Raw genomic sequence first — 21,272 nt, forward strand, 5'->3', positions numbered from 1 at the left:
ACGCAGTCAAGAACTCCCACATATGGTTATTTTTTTCTTTATTAAAAATTGTCAACAGGACAACTTTCCTCATATAAACACAGCAGCATATCTTAATTTTTCCAAGCGTTCTGTGCTGAAACAAAACAGAGGTCACATTCATTAAGTAAAAACTAGCGTCAAAGTTGAGGCATCTTGAACACAAGTGTGCTTCCAACATTTGCACTACTTCTAGAATTAGTGCAGCATAAACACCCCTTTTATTCAACTAAGGGGAAAGAAACATGTTCACAGTTTTCATAAGCACCACAGGACTGCAGCATGTCCCGCTTTCGGTCATTGGTCGTCCATGTTGGTCCTGCGCCGTTTTTTGGCCTGAAGCTCCTCGAAAAGTTCGTGTACGGCTTCCACCGTGACGACCTGATGGACACAATAAATGGATCGTGAGCGAACCGTTAGATTCTAACCACTGTAAACATCAAATACAGCCCTCCCAACACAGGCTCACATTCAAGTCCCTTACCTTTTTATCTGTTGCACATTTGTGAAATAATGCAGCTATTGCATTCACTAGCTCTTTACAACCTAAAAAGGAAGGAAGCGGGATTAATAGGAGCACATGTCAGTGTAGCCAAAGAGACTAAAACTGCAGTAGTTCTCACCGTAAATGACCTCGAGCTGCTGGACTCGATCCATCGAACCGGTCAACATCATCAGCGGGTGCTTCCCAAACGGCTCATTCAGGCCTCTTCTCTCGTAGGCCTGAATCGAGTCGGACGGGTCCATGAGGAAGTGGACCTGTGCGACTACGTAAGCCCTCTGTGCGCCGCAAATGTATTAAGACAATGGGACATAACTTGTTAGTATGACCTGACAGTTTTTTTTTTTTTTTTTTAATAAGGTGTAGTTTGATGGGGTTTTGCTAATCAAAAGGCACAAGGTGGGACAAGAAAGGATATTTTTCTCAGGTTAGCCAGTTCACAGCCAGTTTTAACAAATGATCAAGTGTTTTTTTTTCTCTCCTCAAATCGAAAAAGTATTTAAATAACCCATTTTATCAAATAAAAATGTTAAATGTTTATGAATAAAAACATTACTTTTTTATTGGATTATTTCTAATACTTAAAAAAAAATAGAAAAAAAAAAAAAAGTTAACTTAATGAGCTAAATGAATTAATATATATAAAAAAAACAACAACAATATCAATGTGCTTTCATAATTACTGATTTGGTCAACAAATAAAAGTTTAATAAGAATTTGAACTCATTCAATTATATTGTTTACAATTAAATGCTACAAGTGTTTTTTTTTTCCAAAATCAAAAAATTATTTAAATAACACATTTTATAAAATATAAATCTTAAATGTGTATGAATAAAAATGTTTACTTTTTTTATTTGATTATTTCTAATACCACTATTTAAAAAAAATAAAAACATTGAATGAGCTAAATGAATAAATATTAAAACATTTAATTTAAATAACCCATTTTATAAAATATAAATGTTAAATGTGTATGAATAAAAAAAACTGATTATTTCTTAAAACACTATTTAAAAAAAATAAAAATAAAAACATTTAATGAGCTAAATGAATAAATATATTTAAAACAAACAACTTCAATTTGCTTTCATAATTACTGATTTGGTCAACAAAATAATTTAATAAGAATTTAAACTCATACAATTATATTGTTTACAATTAATGAAATGCTACTTTGTTTTAGCTTTTACTTCACACATGCAGTAAAAAAAAAAAAAAAGAAATAAAAAAAGGAAAAATCTTCTATATAAAAATCCCATTCTGAAACCAGAAAGTTTATGCTTAATTTATCATTTAAATTACAATTAACATAGCTAATAAAATAAAAAATGCAATCAGTTAAATTATTTAATCAGGTAAGTGATTTTTAAAAATACAAAGGAATAGATAAATACAATTTGATGTCTCAACGCACCAAATATTACCCTACTTTTGATCACGTAAATACTCGCTGGGCCATATTTTGCACACCCGCGGGCCAGTGTGATGCCGGAGACCCACCTTGCAGCTCGTGCAGGTGCACAGCCGGGCGCGCCACTCGGAAAGCCAGAAGACCGCCCCCGTTCGAGGCCTCGTCACATTCAGGGCCTGGAAATACTGCAGCTTGCAAGCCGCCGTTTCGGTCTCCCCGGGACGATCCGTCATGTCGCCGTGGCTGCGTTTAAGTTGAGAGCTCCCGGTTGGCGCCCCCTAGTACGAGATGGGACTGTGAATTATGGCGTGACGTGACTCCATAAAACAACACGATTCACCCGGCGAGGACGAGATAATCGGGTGGCGAAAATGAGCGCTTTACAGTAAAGCTGGCCTGTGAAGCGCGGCCAAAGCTGTCTGCAGGGCCGGAGACGGAGGGGGCCTTGTGGGTCACGTCTCCTCTAATTACCCGAGAGGAGGCCCGCTCTTTGGCCTGTAACGTTGCTCTCCTGCGCCATCAAGTGGCGAGATAGATGCCGCAACAGACCACAAACTGAGAAGGAGCAATAACGCTTCTTCACATTATGGTGACAGTTTCTGAACGACACTGTTGTGCCTGTCATCAATGCCTTTTCATATCACACAGGAATATTCATAACTCAAAGTATATGCTTCTCAAGTACAATAACTAGTGTTTAATGTTTGTTTTTTATTTAAATAAAAATCTGTATAACTTTCTGGTGTTTTTTTTTTTTTTTTTTTTTTTTTTTTAACAGTAAACTCAAACAAAAAAAATTGTGGCTACATTGTTAACTCATTCACTCCCAGCCATTTTTACAGAAGCAATCCCGTTCGCTCCCGGCTGTTTTACTGGATTTTGACTGATTTTACAAGGCCCACAGAATATTGTGTTCTATTGCTATAAAAGCATGGAACCTATCAAAAGAAAGATTAAAGTCTCTTCTTTCATCAGGAAAAAAAAAGTATGTTTCTATCTGTTTCCGTTTTGCAGTAATTAGCATTAGAAGACAGCTAAGTTTAATCAGTTTTCACAAATCTATTTAAAATTGTAAGTAATTGAGCTTTTTTTTCTAGATGGCCCTGGTTGATCTCCTTTGCTCTGCTGCCACCTGCTGGCCGTTCGTGTAAAAACTACCAGTTCTGCAACCGTTCTTTGCAGTTGAGAGGCTGCATCAAAGCCTTGTGCATGCTCTAGCATAAAAAAAAAAAAAAAAAACGTATAAATACGTCTTTGAGACACTTAGATCATAAAAAAAAAAAAAAACCCTATTTACACGTTATTTGGAGCAAATTAGTTAATGGGGTCACAAGTAGCACATAATCTATGCTTGAATTCAATATTGCATTTGAATATCTATTTGTAAAATATGAACTAAAATATATCACCTGTATTTTATCAACATGAACTAAAACTATACCTCCTGCTCAGGAATGGTGGAAGGTCCTTCACTCGACTCCAAAATGTCCGCATTTTCTTCTACTTCCACATCTTCAGCCTCCTTTATCTCAGCTGAAAGTGAAAAGGAGACAAAAGATATCGCGACGACGAGATATTTGGCACAAGCGCGTTTGCTGCGGTCACCAACGAAGGAGAATCACCTGACAGGTGAGCAGCATACGTCCACAAGAAAGGAGCTTTGTTCATGCAGTCCTCGCATACCATGTCATCCACATCCGCCACTTGGCACGCCAAATGCTAAATGAAATCAGATAAATGCTCAGCAACTAACACCAGACATCCATTTTTTTTTTTTTTGTTGCTTTTACTGTTTCAGATTTGTCCGCATGTCTCGTTTATTCAAAGACACGGAACTCTTTTGCTCATTTATGAATGAGTCGCTGATGTGTACGGTAACGCTAATGGCAGCCATGTAGCGCTAATGTTAGCAAGTGCAATCATAGTGTTTGGCTAACAGCTATTCTTTTCAAGTTCTCGTTTCGTACTTTAGTATTTCATTTTATTTTAGATTACAGCTCACATGAAGAGTTTTCTGAACAGGGCCTCCCATTTGTAGTTTTTTTTTTTTTTGTGAGATATTTTATTTCTGTACATTTCAATGCAAATGTTCAAACATTTTTGAGACTTGAAAGATGATTGCTATTAAAAATAATGTACTTTATGTAATATTGAAATTGATTCCTTTGGAATATCTGACAAACATTCTGCATCACAAAGTGGACCAATTCGATAATGTATGTATATACAAGGTACCTCTTGAATTTTGGACTGTTTTGTTCTAGATGTGAATATTGTAGTTGTACCACTCCCTGAAGATTAACTTTTTATTTATCTGAGCTGTATTTTTGTTTTTTGTTTTGTTTTAGTTATTGTGCTAATTTGGTGGAATGTGTGATGGCACTTTTGAATGTTTGTGTAAAAAATATGGAAAATTCAATAAATATAGAGGAAAAAATAAAAAAAAAATAATGTTCTTTAATTATTTTTCTAATATTACTATATTATCATTTATCGTGATAGTCTCTGGTAAAAAAAAAAAAACATAAAAAAATAAAAATTATCGTGTCATACTTCATTACAACCGCTAACTAAAATGTTTGTTTTTTTTACATATTAATTCCTAAAAAGTGTAAACAAAATTTACACTATCATGTCCAAAAAAAAGAAAAAACAAAGGCTTTGCACAATCAACCGGCCATGTTGAAATACAGGCCTTTCACGTGCAAACCCTTTGAGTGCCTCATTTTTTTCTCTTTTTTTGGGACATGCTTTGTGGATCCCTTTACGGAAGAGCACCAAAAAGACATTTTTTCAAAAAACATCCTAGAAGCACTCCTGCTTGCTCTAAAAATGTACACTATGTTGCATATTATTTTCATTGCAGGCACACATACAAGTAGAGGTGTCAAGGGTAATATTTACCTTGCTATGAAACCAATCCTCGCAGATGACACACTGAATCATCTCATCGTCAACCTGTGGAGAAATGACTTTAAATTAGTGAACGTCGCACGCAAGCACAAACTAACAAATGTTGATACTGTACCTTATCGTCCTGGTCAGGATATGGCCGGTCGCACGAGCAGTAGCGGCCAAAGAAGTTGTGATTGTAAAGATTTTTTGTGTTTTCCTCATCTTTGGTCTGCCAGAGCACAGGGTGATCATGATAAGCAAAATGCAAACAACATTCTGACCTCATGAAGTCTGACATGAGAGGTGTTCATCTTTATGTCATTCGTTGGCCATTTTGTGTATGACAGACACAAGTTTTTTTTAAAATAGCACAAATAATGTATAAAGTTTATAACAATTTACTCTGCCACAGTACTCAGAAGTTATTTGAAATTAGACACAGTCCTTATAATATAAGGGGTACAAGTGTGTACAAAAAACCCAAAACAAGAACAAATATTAAGCAAAGGTGTGTATCTGTAAAAGGTGTTGATCTGTGGAATCATTTGGAAATTGCTCTGAAAAATTGTGACTCAATGCTAGAGTTTAAAAAAATGTTTAAAAGTAAAGTTCAAAAAAATTATCTATGTCAGACCAGAATATGAAAAATGTACATTTGAGTATGTGTAAATGATCTAGATAGGTATTATGGTATATGTTTAGTAAATTTATGTATATATGTTTTTGGTAAATGTGAATATGTTAAGTGCACTTGTGTATATGTGTGTATATGTATGTATGTATATGTGTATATGTATATATATATAACTTGGATTATATATATCATTTATTATTATTATTATTATTATTTTTATTATTATTTTTTTTTAATAATTAGTAAATTAAAATTGTATTAATAATGAAATAAGTTTAAATATATTGAGTAAAAGGGGTAGGACTAGATAAGTTTTTAACTTCTTCCTACTCCCTTTTGAACATGTAAGTTATGATTGATTGAATGATTATTTTATTGGGATTTTCTTCTCTTTTGATTGTTGTTGTTTTCTGTTTTATTTCTGCTGTTTATCTGTTTATATGTTCAAACAAATAATAATAAAAAAAAAAAAAAAAAAAGTTTTGGAATATTATGACACGTTTTACTTTGGAGGTCCTACTGTAAACATCATCCCACAGAATATTGTGTTCAATTGCTATAAAAGCATGGAACCTACCAAAAGAAAGATTAAAGTCTCTTCTTTCATCAGGGAAAAAAAAAAAAAGCATGTTTCTATCCGTTTCCGTTTTGCAGCAATTAGCATTAGAAGAGAGCTAAGTTTAATCAGTTTTCACAAAATGTAAGTAATTTAGCTTTTTTTCTAGATGGCCCTGGTTGATCTCCTTTGCTCTGCTGCCACCTGCTGGCCGTTTGTGTAATAACTACTATTTCTGCAACCGTTCTTTGCCGTTGAGAGGCTGCAACAAAGCTTTCTGTATGCTCTAGCATTAAAAAAACAAAAACAAAAAAAAACAAAACGTATAAATACGTCTTTGGGACACTTAAAATATGTTTTAAAAAAAAACATTTACACGTTATTGGGAGCAAATGAGTTAAAATGGCACGTGTCTTATTGTACCAATTTCCGTATATTTTGTTTAAAAACGAAATAGAATGTGCATTTCCACAAATATTTAAAATAAGCACACTTTAGAGCTGTAATTTCAATTATGCCTATTAATAAATGTTCCCAGTGTGTCTGTGGAAGCTGCTCCTTGCTCTGAAGTTTGTACACATTTTGACCAGGCATGCCGCTAGGTGGTAAACCAGAAGAGTTGCTAACAAAAATATTTTTTGTCAGTCAGCGCTAACAAACATATCCTTTAGGTATACATATGACTGTTATTATAAAATGCGAGAAAATTAATGTAATATAATCGGGATACGTATCGCCTTGAAGATCAAGTATTGGGATACATATGTATCGCGATACGTATCGTATCCCCTGTATCGTGATACGTATCGTATCGTGAGATTGGCGGCAATACCTAGCCGTAGTAAGTACTACATAACCACAACAACTAATGCTGTCAGCAGCGACTACTAGGCCCTCGTACCGGCCGTTTTTCATGATGACCCCTGAAATGATGCTTGAACTTTGACACCATGCTCAATCCTGCATTAGGCAAAAAATTTAAAAAAAAATTCTCACCGGAATGAGCGTACACTGGAAATCCCCAAATTTTCCGTTTCCGCAATCACAGCGAAAATTTCTGTGGAGAAAAGCAGAAAAGAAACTTAAAATATTAGAATACATGTATTAACACATTTGTTTTCCATATAAATACAGATGACTTATTTCCTCCATTAAACAGAATCTACAGTATTTTATTTTCAAACACATCACTAAATATTTGGTAAAGAAGAAACATGTACCATGTTAAGTTTCAAAACATAAAAAAAAAATGCTAACATCAGTGTCTCTTTCGTTTGCAGTCTTTTAAGCGTTCACTACGACAACTTCACAAAATTGTACGCAAACAATTGTGGCCTAAACATAAATCAGATTACAACAATGATGCAAACAAATCTTCAGTTTTGCGTTTCATGAAGTATATAAAACTGTGGACTGCACTTTTTTTATGCATTGAACTTTTCTGGATACTGTATAATATATAAAAACACTACTAATAGCATTTAGCATTACCTAGCTGTGTAAATACCGTTGCAAGTTTTTTTTCTTCTTCTTTTAAACAAATGGCTCACATGACGTTTTTAATCATCTTAGCTGCACTGTATTTGTTTACACAAGGGAGTTAAACTCGCAAGTTTAACACCATACCTTTTGGTGTACAGTTCAAAGAGGTCGTGTCCATCGTGGCATTTATTGGCACAGGCCAGGCAAACGCCGGCAGGTTGCGATGCATCCGGTGTGCACGTGTTGCATGCAAACACGGCCTGCCTCTTCGCGTAGCCCTGCAACAAAAACACACAAAACGCAACAGAAAGTAGCAAGAACCCACACGACGATCACGCAGACATGAAGTCCAGTTTCAGACAATTTCGTGCCATTCGTTTGTGCGAGCACAAGAGTCCCAGTTTACATGAATTGGATGACAAAAGATATGTTTCTTACAAGGGAATAAGAGCAGTTTTCTGGGTCACTTCCCGCCAGTACACACAAAAGGTGCTCCAGATCCTCCTCATCTTTAATGAAATCGTCAAGTTGGAGCTCCTCTGTCTTTGTCGCTGCCATGACTGGGGTTAAAAAAATAAAAATAAATAAATAAAAATGCCGAGGAGCAAACAACGCTGTATTTCCGGGCGGGAATTCGGAGCAAATACCACGTGGCGGAAATGACGTATCGGAACTGTTTTCAAATAAATCCGGCTGGATTTAGTCCAGCGTTCTGTTGTCAATTCAGCCTCAAATAGTTAAAGCTATTTATTTACGGTTTATTTTTCTATGCATATTATTTATTTATTTATTTATTTATTTATTTATTTATTTATTTATTTATTTATTTATTTATTTATTTATTTATTTACCGTTTATAAGTACAGTACTGTCTTTTTTTTCCTGTGGAATGCCGGATGTTGCAAAAGTTTCCCAACAGAGGGCGCTACTATATTTTACCTGTTCCCAGAGGCGCAACAAAAGCTTGGTGGAATAAAATACGAATACTTTAATTAGCTTAATTTAATTGAACATGTTTTATTGCTGATTATGAACTCAAATAAGTTTCATTATGAATCCAAATTGTTATTTCATATTAAATCATTTTAACGTGCATGATATTGCTAAATGTATTTATACTATTTTTTTTATTTTATTTGCTATTTATTTATTATAATAATTTAATATGTTCCATAATTACTGTTCCATAATTACTATCTTATCTATTATTTTGACGCACGTATTGCACACTTTAAGATGATTTTGACATGTGCACATTATGACATCATAAATCTGATGCTTTTTTATTTTTATTGTATTTTTTGAATTTATACATTATTATTATTATTATTATTATTATTATTATTATTATTATTATTATTATTATTATTATATTTGCCCATAGCTAGAAATACAAAAAAAAAAAACCTACAGACTAAACCGGCGTACACTTATCTTATAAGAATGCCGGGAAAAATAAAAAATAAAAACACATAAAATAATAATAATAATAATAATAATAATAATAATAATAATAATAATAATAATAATAATAATAATAATAATAATAATAATAGTGCTGTCAAAGTTAAGTGTTAACATTGATTAATCTTCATTAATCATGTATTAACGCAGATTAATCAGAGTATAAATTTTGACCGCAGATCATCCTTTCGCTGACAACAGATGGTTACATTAAAAGTAGCACAGGTTGTGTTTGAACAATAAACATAACTAACTGCATGCATTAAATTAAATCATTTAAGAAATGTTTGGCATGTTTGTGTATGACATTCAGAATATTTGTGCATGTCAAACTATTGGGGCCATTTTTTTTTTCCGTTATATTATGCAAGTACTTAACTGATTAGAAAATGAGGCGGACGAGCATGTGCAAAAAATGTTGACATCCTCATAACATTAAATGTCGAAAGAATTAACACGTAACAGGTGCTCTTCAAATTTGATGGGCAAAAAAAAAAGTTGATTAAAAAGACTTTTCAAATAAGAGATTAATCGCGATAATTAATCAAAATTCTGAGATGTGATTAATCTGATTTAAAAATGTAATCGTTTCACAGCTCTAAATAATAAAAATAATATTAATAATAAAGGATCGGTTAAAGACTTTTGAATGATTTTGAAATGTGCATATTAGAACTTTTGTAAATTTGAAGCCTTGAGTTCACGTAACAAAATATTTAGGTTATTTTTAGGGGGAATGTTTATTTTAGAAATTTAATGTGTAATAGGTGGCAGAATGTAAAAATAACCAGTGTAGAGCACATTGCCATTCAAAGAGAATACTAGCTTTGTTTGCAATTACATAGGTCCAGATTTCACACTTTGTAAGTCAATTTGGGAGTAAATTGAGACATGATCATTTTTATTTCAGGATTAATGCTAACGTTTTTTTGTTTTTTTTTTGTTTTGTTTTTTTTGTCCCTTGAGATTTTTCTCGTCTAAAGTGGATGCCTTAGCTCCAAAAAGGTGGAAACACAGGTCTTCATTAATGCTGGGGCTTTAATAACAGGAACCACAGGCTCAACTTCTTTGACCACCTCTGGTTGCTTTTAAATACCATCGGAAATTTAAGTTTCAACTTGTAAAACTAATCTATTTAGGGTATAATTATAATGAAAAAAATCTAGTGTACACACTTTACAGCCAGTTTGTCTTTTGTTAACAAATATTTTAAGGCATAAACAAGTGAGGGTTAAAGTAATCGCAGCCACCGTAAAAAAGCAAACGAAAACGAAATAGGAAGTGGTCATTTCCGAGCGGTCATTGGAGGCAGCACCAGCCTCCTGGATCCTGGGTGTGTGCAGTCAGTCACAGTCAGTCAGTCGAGCCCGTTGACGGGGAGAGAAAGCACCAGCAACATCGCAACGTGACTCCCGCCGTGCCTGTCAACTGTCACCTTGTCTGGAAACTTCTCCCTTTGCTCCAACTGGCGGGCCGAGAATGGGAAACTACCCGAGCTAGTTCCTGAAGAGGAGCTCAATTCAACGGGCGGACTGCCAAAAGTGCCAGGTTAGTTAGCTCTCCACGGCGCGTCGTCGCCAGCGTTATTCGCAGCCAGGGTGCTTTTTTTTTTCATGTCTGGGCGAACACGCGTTGGAATGTTGTAAATGCGACATTTACACATGGGCCTCCCTGTCCGTTTTTGCACCCCGTTCGCGTTAATGCTGTGCCATCGTTTGGACTCGCAAGCTAGCCAGCTAACATTAGCCATTGAAGTTAGCTTGGAGGGGCGCGTGCATGAGTTTGACTGATGCTCCACATAATCTGTCATGCTTCCAGGTTGCGTGTTTTGTTTTTGTTGTATTGTGTTCGTCACAGACTTGACAGACATGTGATAGGCGCCAGTATGTGTGCACGACACAGTCCATTCGTATTGGAGTGGTGAGAGACTTTACACACCTTTCCTGTTTATTTTTTTTTTAGGTCGATCCCTCATCCAGTCAGCCAGCCAGTGAGTCAGTCACATCCTTCACGTCCAGGGAGGGGATCCAGGAGCTTCAGTGGAGATGCAGACCTTCCTAAAAGGCCGGAGAGTCGGCTACTGGCTCAGTGAGAAGAAGATGAAGAAGCTGAATTTTCAAGCTTTTGCAGATCTGTGCAGGTATGACAGCATCTTGAGTACCTGTCATTTGCATGAACAGCTGAAGCTCTAAAGTCTAGCACGAGCCATTCCGTGATGATGTTTGACTTCCAAAATTGTTTTCACACCAAACTGTTAAGTGGACCTGCGTAGGGCTGCACAATATATGGCAAAAAGTATCGTCGCGATAAAGGCCTGTGCAATATGCGTATTGCAAAGACGTACAAATGTTACGTACGAAAATATGTATGCCTTTGTCAGTTGAGTATAGTTGAGTACTGATGTAACGATATCCAAACGTCACAATACGATATTATCATGGTATGAAGCTCATAATTATCACAATATTGTGGGGAGGTTGGCGATATTTAAAAAAAAAAGTCACAATGTTGTAAAAAAAGATGAGCTCATAATCCCAAAAAAGCACAATATTGTGTTTTTGTACATAACATCAATGTTATGTTATTATTGTTATGTTGTTATTATTATGATTATTATTGTGTTATGTTAATGCACACACACATTGAGTTCTTCCACATATTGACTTGCTTCACAGGCACATTATGTTCCCCTTCATCTGACAATTAGTGTAGACTTTAAACATACAAAAAGGCCAAAACATCCCTAATGAAAATTAAATTGCAGTAAAAAAAACTATCCACAAGAGGGTGCTAGAACTGCACAAATGGAAAGCAACCTGACTTTTTAAATAGATGTGTTGCATTTAAATATCGTGAACATTACTACGACGATATTGTGGCAGTTTTAATATCACAATATCACGTTATCACACTTATCGTTACATCCCTAGTACTGATACAAGGTATCATTATCAAATCAGAACAATACCAGGCTTTAGTTGAGGTACTCATGACGTTGGGCGATAGCAGTATTGGTCCCCTCTTGTGGCTGCTTAACCATCAGGAACTAAAAATGAGAGGAATGGAAAATTGCCATTAATTTCATTTCAAGGGGAAATGCTATATTGGGATGTATAGCAGTTTCTTAAAAAGAATAATAATAATAAAATTGAAAAGTACTAGCGTTATGGTATCTGTGACTACTCAAGAGTTGAGTACTCTGGATCGGTCTGACAAGAAAAGCCATAAAAATCAAACAAAAACAGTCAAGTACCCAAAACGTATGTGGGTACACCTGTACCCTCTGAGGCACTATTTGCACATTAGATAATTTGTCATTGTGATGAAATCATCAGCATTACTTCACTTCTGCACGTCTCATTTTAGATGAGAGAGATTTTTGTGGTTTGCATGAATGCACAGAGGGAATACCAGAGTCAAGCCCTTGGTTGGCAAAGGTTGTGTTTGTTATGTCTTAAGTGGAAGCCTGTTGAGACATGGCACCCAGAGAAAAACGAGTATCTGTGTGTTAAATGTGGCAAGTGCTCAAGGCACTGAAACTTCAAGATGTCGTTCATTGTTTTCAAGCGATTACAGTCCAAAGCATTCTACATGTGTTGATATGACAAGGATGTATACTTGGTGAACCATTACAGGGTATAGTACATTATGATGATAGTAATTATATAACATTATGGGGTTGTTATTATTTGCCATTCTTTTAAGGAAAATAGTCGATGCATAGCGATAATTATGCCTTTTGTGTGTCAATAAAAAAAATAAAAATGTTATACAAGAAATGTAGTCACTTCTAGGGATTAAAATAATTTGATTTTCCTATTCTATTGGTTGTGTGGACTTGATAGATTAATCGAACTCGACCAACTGGAGTGCACTATCTTGACTGCGACCAGCAGGGGCGCTGTTGATTCAGTCTTAGCTATTTTTCTGTCTGAATAAGAAATCATGATGTCACTAGAGGCTTGACATTCACAGACCTCAGCTATGGCATGGAACATTTAGGCTGACATTTTTCACCCGCAGTTTTGTTTTATTTGTATTTTGACTTGTTTCGCGGTTGTAGTAATATATGGGGAAAATTTAAATTGATTAACTGTTTGGTTAATTTTCTCAATGGTAGATAAAGCATGGGTGTCAAACTCATTTTTGGTGCAGGCCAAATCATACTTAGGTTTTCCCTCAGAGGGCTGTTATGATTCTTAAAATCATATATTTCTACAGTAGGAGTGTGACGATATATCAATATCACGATAAATCGTAATACTTTGTCTCCCGATAGATTATCGATATGCCTACATATTTCTGCAACCGTTCTTTGCAGCTGAGAGGCTGCATCAAAACCTTCTGTATGCTCTAGCATAAAATAAACAACAGAAAAACGTATAAATACATCTTTGGGACACTTACATCATTAAAAAAAACATATTTACACGTTACTGGGAGCTATGTTACTGACTGACATGTTGCATGACAATAATGTTTAAGAAAGACACGAATTTGTTCACAAAGTTGTCGCTGTTAAGAAGACATTTGTATTTGTTTAAAAAAAAAATACACGGAAGTACTCACTGTGAAGAAGACAACCAGTTTTAATATTGTGTTTCAGTGATGGTAATTGACACGGCGTTTGATTCATGTCATTTTATATGATTTTTATTCATGAATTAATTTGAAATCAGAAGTCATGTAAAATAAAAATGAAAGGAATAGCTTAATTTATTACGACAGTATGCAACATTTGCTTTTGTGGGCCGCATAAAAGGATTTGGCGGGTCGGATCTGGCCCCAGGGTCTTGGGTTTGACATTTTATTTTAGGGTGGTCCTGGTTGTGGGCCCGATGCGGCAGGCTGAGACGAATGTGTTGTATCTGATCCATCGTCAACAGTGTAAAAAGTTACGTAAGTTGTCAGAAGTAGGACACGATTTTCTTGAGCACTTGAGACCTTCAGGATAAGATAACGTACAATGTTGTCTATCGGATTGGGAACATGCTAGCTCCTGCGCAGTTTTAGCCATAATATTTAAACTATGACGGTTGCCAAACACTTAAAAAAAAATGCAAATCAGTGTTTTAATTGGGCTCAGTGTAGTGTGTGAAGGGGCAAGAGGGTTGTGGCCTCACAAAGTGACCCGATTGAGCCAGCACAGATTACTACAGTGTAATCCTCAAAACATTTTTAATCTCTTTTAAACTCCCAAGCAGCCACCAGTTTCCTTTATAGATCCTACCCAGACCAGGACCCACAGGAAGATGAAGAAAAAAAAAATAACACAAGAAAATAGTTGCTTTAAATGGAAGAGGGATTACGTCTACTTGGGACGTCATTTACAGTAGTTCTCCTTTCACCGATATTTCCTCAGTCACTGTTTGAGAAACGAAAAGTCATCTTCGAGAGGAAGGAAAAGATGGAAGTCGGAAAGTAGGACTCTCACATGTCAACATCAGCTGCGTTTTGTGTTATCAGGCGGTCCCCACTCGGCTGTCTCATGAGTTGTTGGCTTGTACACGACTTGAGGACCAGTCACCATGACATTTCCTGAACGATTGATTTAGTGATGAGAAAATTTCCTAGAAAGTGTTATTTCCTTTCGCCAAAGATGCACGGCAATTAAATCGTGCCCCAGTGGTTTTGTTGCTGTTTATCATGTGACGTGCAAGTGACAGTGGGACCGCTTCCTTGCCCGTCTCATGCAGCTGGACGAGAGAATCCTGAGAGAGAGTTTGGTGCACTCGCTCAGCGATGCTTTCAAGCCACTGAGGCTTAAGGGTTGTGTCCTTGTGTGTGTGGTGTGCGTGCGCGTGTGTCACCGTTTGAAAACCTCCTCTTGCTCTTAACTAGGTTGAAAATACGTGATCCATTAAGGACAGCCTGCCTGCCAATTGGGCTGCTCGATTTATGAAGAAAATATTGAAATAAGCGATAGACCAATCACAAGTGAGTGAGACATGGCGCTCACCTCAGGTATAGCAATGCCAGTTAGGTTAGTTTATCATCCACTATAATGAAACAGTTCAGTCGCAACATTTATTGGCAACATTGTATTGAACTGTGACCCCAAGCTGATTTCCTGTCTGTTACAATGTGCTGATTCTTCAGTTGGACGTCAGAGGTTGAATACAGCCCATTCTGGGATGCCCATCAACCTCTAATTTGTTTCAAAACGATTTTCCCCAAAAAGCAAAATTGTAACTAGAAATAATTAGTTTCAGGGTCAAACTGTGTGCATCATAAAACCTTCATTAAATATTGCAACATTTCTTAATGTTCGTATGAGTCTAGAAATAGTGCTCTCTGTTTGGTTGCATATGCTCATTATTTTATATGGCACTATTTCAAATTGCTGACACGCAACTAAAACATTCCAAAGTACTGAACTCCTCCATAAGCATCACGTGCAGACAGAGCAAACAATAATAAACACAGATGTATTTTCTGCTGCATCCTCTCATAATATTACTAAAATGACTGCAGCTTAGTTTAAATGGTCTTATTGTGTGTTTTTCTAATAATTCTGTATGTCTTTTACTGAATCCTGGTTGCCAAAGTACGCGAATCAGAATCATCAGATGATGCAAAAACTTTTAATTCGTTATGTTTCGTTAAAGTATACTATGTAACACTGTTATCAGTATTACACTGTAATACTGTTATCAGAAGGCGGCCATTTTGCAACTTGATTTTGAGTGAAAATGACATCACAGTTGTTCTGGTCTCAGATAACCAATCACAGCTCAGCTTCAGAAAACAGGCGAGCTGTAATTGGTCGTTTCCTGAGCCCTGAGCAACTGTGATGTCATCTTCAGTCGGCAGCAAGTGGCAAATTTGATTTTTGATTGATTTTGCTTCATAACTCATATTTCACAACTGTAATATTAATCAGAATGTCATGTTTCGACGAGTGAGGTCACATATTATTGTCAAGAAATGTTTCGGGTTGACTTCCCTTTAAAGTGTGGAATTACAGTAACACGTTTTTGTTCTCATTTCTCTGTTCCAACGGGTTACTTCAGGCCACTGACACACCCGCTAAACTTTGCAACCTGTCTACATGTACTGTCAGGCAGCAGGCTCGTCTTGATGTACGACAAAAGCCAAACAGAAGTTAATGGACATGTGATACCACCTGTGAATAAAATCTCATGTGCCGCCGGTGCTTCCTCACATTTTTGCGACGCCGGCCTGCTTGGCTCTGTCGGCAGCGCTCGCATTCCGAGACGACCTCCATATTTTAAGACGGGGTGACACAATTGACGACCGCGTTCGCCGGGCACGAAACGAGCCAGCAGCTGCAGTATTAAATGTCGACATTGTTGTGCAGCGGCGAATAGCCGAGCTGCTGTTGTCATGGGGATGTAACCTCAAAAACAACTCGGATGGACAAGGCCGGGTGCTAAACGTTTTTTTTTTTTGTGTGTCCTTGGTACAAATCGCTGTGCAGTGTGTGTTTATTTTGTTTTCTATCTGTTTCAAACCAAATGTTTGTTCTACAACTTTGTCTGGTGACAGTAATGCAGCTGAAGGATCTTGGTGCTTCGAACTCCTAATTTAAACAGAGCGTTGATGTGACCAGTCTTGTGGAATGAAATGTTGTTATTATTAGAATTATTCTCTTACAAAGAGTCTGCTGGTTGCCATAATTCATCATAATTTAAAGCATGTCTGATAATTAAAATGTTCTCAGGCTCTAAAGGGGGTGGATATAGGTTTACATTTGCAATGGTAATACTTTGTTCTCTCTCTCTTTCTCTCTCTCTCTCTCTGTCGCTCTCTCTCTCCATTATAATTGATCTGTAATGTAATTTCTCACTTTACAACATCCTGTCATGGTCATGCATCTCTCATGAATCGTGTTGCTAACTATACTATTATCACCAATGTTTTACTCGCATACAGACAGGAATTTGTTGGGCATGCAATACAGTGAATCGTATTATTCCAGGATAAATTAATGTGTCTGATTTCATTATTGTGTATAACAATTGTCTTCAATATGTTCTCAAGTATAATCCCTGAAGAGGAATTACAAAGCTTTTCTATAACTTTATTATCGTCTAATATTATAGGCCTCAGTCCATTCACTTTTCTGATTTTTGACAACGCCATACTTCATCACGTTTGGCATGAGAATGCGTGCGTGTACCCCGACAAAACAAAACAAAAGGTTTGCGAGCTTGCCGGACGCCGGCTCAAGCATAGCTGCCCTCGTGCGTGCCTATTCAAAAATTGGTAAAACTGAATATATTTCCAGCCCAGTACATATTCTTGGAGGTCCGGATGAAAGGGTTTTGGGGGTCCGGATCTGGACCGCGGTCCGCCATTTGGTGACCCCTGCTGTAGAGTATCAGCAGCCATAATACTGTACCCTGCTGTATTCTGTCAATGTCTCGTGACACACCATCATCATGCTTATGACGAGTTATGTGTTATTGACTATTACTTTTATTCACTAATACTTTGTCCTGTTTATTTTTCAGGAAACGAGGCATCGAGGTTATTCAGGTAAGTTAATATTTTCCTTCTTTTTTTGTTGCGATTCCAACTTTGTCTCCAAATTCTTTCTGCTATGTATGAAATTGTAGTTGCTACAGTTGTAATTGCTGCTGGTTTTTATTTCTCCTTCACACTACTGTAGTTCCTCCTCATTGCTCTTCTCAATATCCTCCAGGAATTGTTGAACTTTGATTTAGCAGTGTATCAACATGCTGCATGTAATATTTGATGATTTGTAAGCACCCAACTACAAAATCAAAATCAAATGATTTTCTTACATGTGCTGACACGTTGCTCATGAATGCTAAGATTTTTATTCGAGGCTTAATTGTTGATATGCATTTACAAGCGTGTACCACTGAAGCATGGCAGCTTTGTTCTTCTGGGGAGAATTCCCCCTGTGCTGTAAAACTCGCAGAAACCAAGTTGTTGCTATTCAGGTTTCTCTTCTTTGTCGATAGTGCCGCTTAGTTGTTTGATGTTTAATTCACTTGTACTGCAGACAGACAAGTGTTGATAAACAAATGCACACTTTTGTAATATTTAGAAGAGAGTCGCTTGCACAAACAGTTTTACATGTGTGATGGAAAAACAATGAATACAGTTTAATCATATTAATCTGGTGGATAGTTGGTGCAAATTAAGTAAACGATCTTCCTGTTGGGTTTAGGGTGAGCAAATACTATCCGCAGGGCAGCAAGGAACGCGGGAATAAAACATTTTCCTGTGCATGTACACACTGCACATTCAGTATTACTATTCAAATACAAAATCCTGGGAGCTCAGTGCTGAAAAGTGCTTGTCAGTAAGATGGAAGAGGAATTGATCCAAGCTTTTCTCTCAGGCAAAAAGTATCCCGGTGTGTCACTTTTTTTTCCCTCTTACACTTTGCAATGATTTTTTTTACACCGTCGATTGCAGAACACCCAGTTAGAAGCTGGTCATGGGAATAATCCCAATGTAAGCATGCTTTGCCTCCCACTGCGCTTTCAGCTATTCAGACACTCAGAGCAGCTCGCAGATCCCGAGACTTAAACAGCCCATCACACTTGACTGCGTTTATCGCTCAGTGGATTTGATCCCTCCTGCAAAAAAGGATAAACGTAATATCTGAAGCGGTGCTGTCAATGCCAATTGAAGGCGCTCATCTAACACTGATACCCATTGACACCACTGTTTGCACCATCCGTGCTGCACCCATTTCCAGTCAGCGCCCGGTACTGTAATGGCCACATCACAAGGGAAGATAATGACAGCCATTGTAGTGCCTCAGCCCTGTTACACAAGTCTGTGTACAAAGCTGTCTTCTCCTATTTCCCTGGTGAATTATTTGCTCGACAATCCATCAACTGTTTTTTTTTTTTTTTTTAAATCAATGCTGCATTTTCTAGCTCAGTGATAGGGAAAAAATACCTTCCCTGTTTTCTGGATCCATGCAATACTGTGACTTACATGCTAAATCAAAACACTCTAAAAGTCTAGAGTCGAATAAATAACAGTTTATTTACGCAACCTTGCCCCGGGAGTCAGACTGACTAATCCTAGTGATAACAAGTCAACCTTGTATATTCTTGGATGAATTAATTGTATTTCTGGCAAGGGAAAAAAAATAACACCGACATTGGCCGGCGACGAAACCGGGGTCAGCTGGGATGGGCTCCAGTCCAGCTCGCACACGGCGCTGAGGGGAGATAAATGGTGTCGAAAATGGATGGATTAAAAAAAACAAAAAACAAAAAAAACATTATGGTGCAAATGGCTCAGTTCATTTGTCCGTGCCAAAATTGTTGATTAATATGAAATAGAGCAAGATATTTTGAATTTGGGTCAGCTGCAAATGGTGTGGATTAGTGTACACAAGTCCTAAATGCATGTCAGCCACACCTTCTCTCTCCAGCATGCTGTGATGTTTACAGTCGCTACATGCATACAGTGGAACCCCTACGTAAGCAAAATTAAAACATACCTTATGAACTCATATTGATTATATAGAAACAGCCAATAACAGGGTTATTCCTGGCTCAAATTGAGGCAGAGGTGGTATTACCCTGACTATGATGGGTGACTACTACCGATACCTGGTATCGGTATTAGTGCCAATACCAGTCTTGTTTTAAGGTATCAGTACTCGCAGTGGTGACAGGGCCGCCCTCCTGCAGCCATTTTACAATCAGGGACTAGAAATGAGAAACTATATGAATACAAAAGTGCCATTCATTTTTGCCATTTTTTTAACTACAATCATTACAAATTCATCTACTAGTACGTATTAAATTGTAAATAGCATTCAGCATTCAGCATTGTTGTAAAACACTATTATGTTTATTGTATATATTGTGTTTTTATGACTTTGGTTATGGATGGAATGCGCCACCACTACCTCGCAACCAGGAAATTGGCATGTGCAACGGTTGCTCCATGATCCGTTTCTTCTTCGGTTCATTAAAGTTTAAAAAAAAGAAAAAAAGAAAGCTGTTTCTTCTTAGGTTGTTGCTTCCGACCTTTCCGGTGCACTGCTGTTGATATAGCGCCTCCAAAATGGCGCACCACTGCAACTGCAGTTAAAATGCGTTCCTGCCGAGCTCAATCAACACAGCTGGAGCGCTGTGTTGAGCGATATCAGTGGCTCAGGTTGGAGGTGGGGAGCAACTTAGGTGGAGGCGGCCGCCTCTGAATTTTGTACACAGGAAAAACCCTGAAGTAAAACCAAAACAAAGTGCAGTGTATAGCTGGAATCAAAAGTTTGCAGTTTAAATCTAATCTAAATACCACTTTCTTACCTCACATGACGTTCCATTTACTTTTATGGCCATTTTGTTCCTCTTTGTCACTCATCATCATTACCAAAAACACAACGGATATCATTGCTCAGATCACCTGGCAGCCCCAACATGATGACATGTTTCGTAGGGTTTCCTTCTCAACTTCTTACCCTAGCTGATTTCATAGTAGCGTCCCTTGTGTGATCATCTGGCTAGTCTGGCTAATTTTTGATGTTAAAAAAAAAAAAAACTCACAAAATGTTCATGTGGTATATGTGGTGTAAGACATAAAACCTCTCCAGAGATTTAGCGGTGACGTTCGCCTCCTGTGTAAAGGGTTCGTTTAAAAAAAAAAAAAAAAAAGCAAGAAAGAAAAAAGCTACCCTTGGGACTTGCTTTTTCTAGTTTGCATGTGGGAAAACCCTTTGCTTCAAACATGATTAATTTGTTACAGCTGAAAACAGGCTTCATTTGTTTAATTTGTACTTACATAATTGTTTCTTCAGGCAACTATTGCTTTTTTTTTTCACATCCACTATCACGTTATTACGCTCGCTCATTACTCGCCCTCTCCATGCAATTTTTCACCAAACTCATCAATATCGACCCTTATGCCACGAGCTCACGAGGCCCATCCTCGCAGGAATCTGTACATGAGCCTGTCTGTATCTCAGCGCTGATGAGATTAACGCACCGCGCTTCAGAAAGCCGATATTCGCTCTCTAAGAGAGAGCCAGTCGCAGTAGATCAATTTCGTTTGACTGGGCTGGCCAAAGAAAGTTACTGAGTTACTGGTTTCATTATAGGGTAATTTCTCATATCTTGACTACATATTGATTGTGAGGTTGGTGCGCTAATTAGATTATGATCAGTGTTACAAAGATGATGTCAGCCAGCTCTACTTGACTCTTAACAACATCCTAGTAAAGATTAAACCAAATATTGTTCAAAAGGGATAAGTCGAAGGCTTCTTCTGTTTGTCAATGGCTCGTACTTGACCTTAAGCTCCCAGTTTGTACAGCCAAATGTTTTTTAGCTTCATGTTTACTAGG

General features: G+C 37.1%; 2 protein-coding genes across 2 annotated transcripts in view; one reads left to right on the forward strand and one right to left on the reverse strand.

The window, feature by feature from the left end:
• Nucleotides 1-21: 21 nt before the first annotated feature.
• Nucleotides 22-8,175, reverse strand: LOC144031355 (putative E3 ubiquitin-protein ligase UBR7). The gene is made up of 11 exons (XM_077538420.1): nt 7,940-8,175; nt 7,646-7,779; nt 7,016-7,076; nt 4,963-5,058; nt 4,839-4,892; nt 3,557-3,653; nt 3,376-3,467; nt 2,024-2,212; nt 642-798; nt 503-564; nt 22-399 (listed from the first exon to the last, which is right to left on the reverse strand). The coding sequence occupies exons 1-11, from the start codon at nt 8,057-8,059 to the stop codon at nt 316-318; spliced, it is 1,146 nt and encodes a 381-aa protein (XP_077394546.1). The 5' UTR covers nt 8,060-8,175; the 3' UTR covers nt 22-315.
• A 2,090-nt stretch (nt 8,176-10,265) lies between these two features.
• LOC144032251 (inositol-tetrakisphosphate 1-kinase-like) overlaps nt 10,266-21,272 on the forward strand; it is a 43,711-nt gene continuing 32,704 nt past the window's right edge. Inside the window, exons 1-3 of the mRNA XM_077539986.1 lie at nt 10,266-10,513; nt 10,928-11,105; nt 17,443-17,467. Of these exons, the coding sequence (XP_077396112.1) occupies nt 11,011-11,105; nt 17,443-17,467 (120 nt within the window). The 5' untranslated portion in view covers nt 10,266-10,513; nt 10,928-11,010. The remainder of the gene's footprint in view (nt 10,514-10,927; nt 11,106-17,442; nt 17,468-21,272) is intronic.

This window comes from Festucalex cinctus, chromosome 12 (genome assembly GCF_051991245.1).
Source record: "Festucalex cinctus isolate MCC-2025b chromosome 12, RoL_Fcin_1.0, whole genome shotgun sequence".
Classification (NCBI taxonomy): Eukaryota; Metazoa; Chordata; class Actinopteri; order Syngnathiformes; family Syngnathidae; genus Festucalex; species Festucalex cinctus.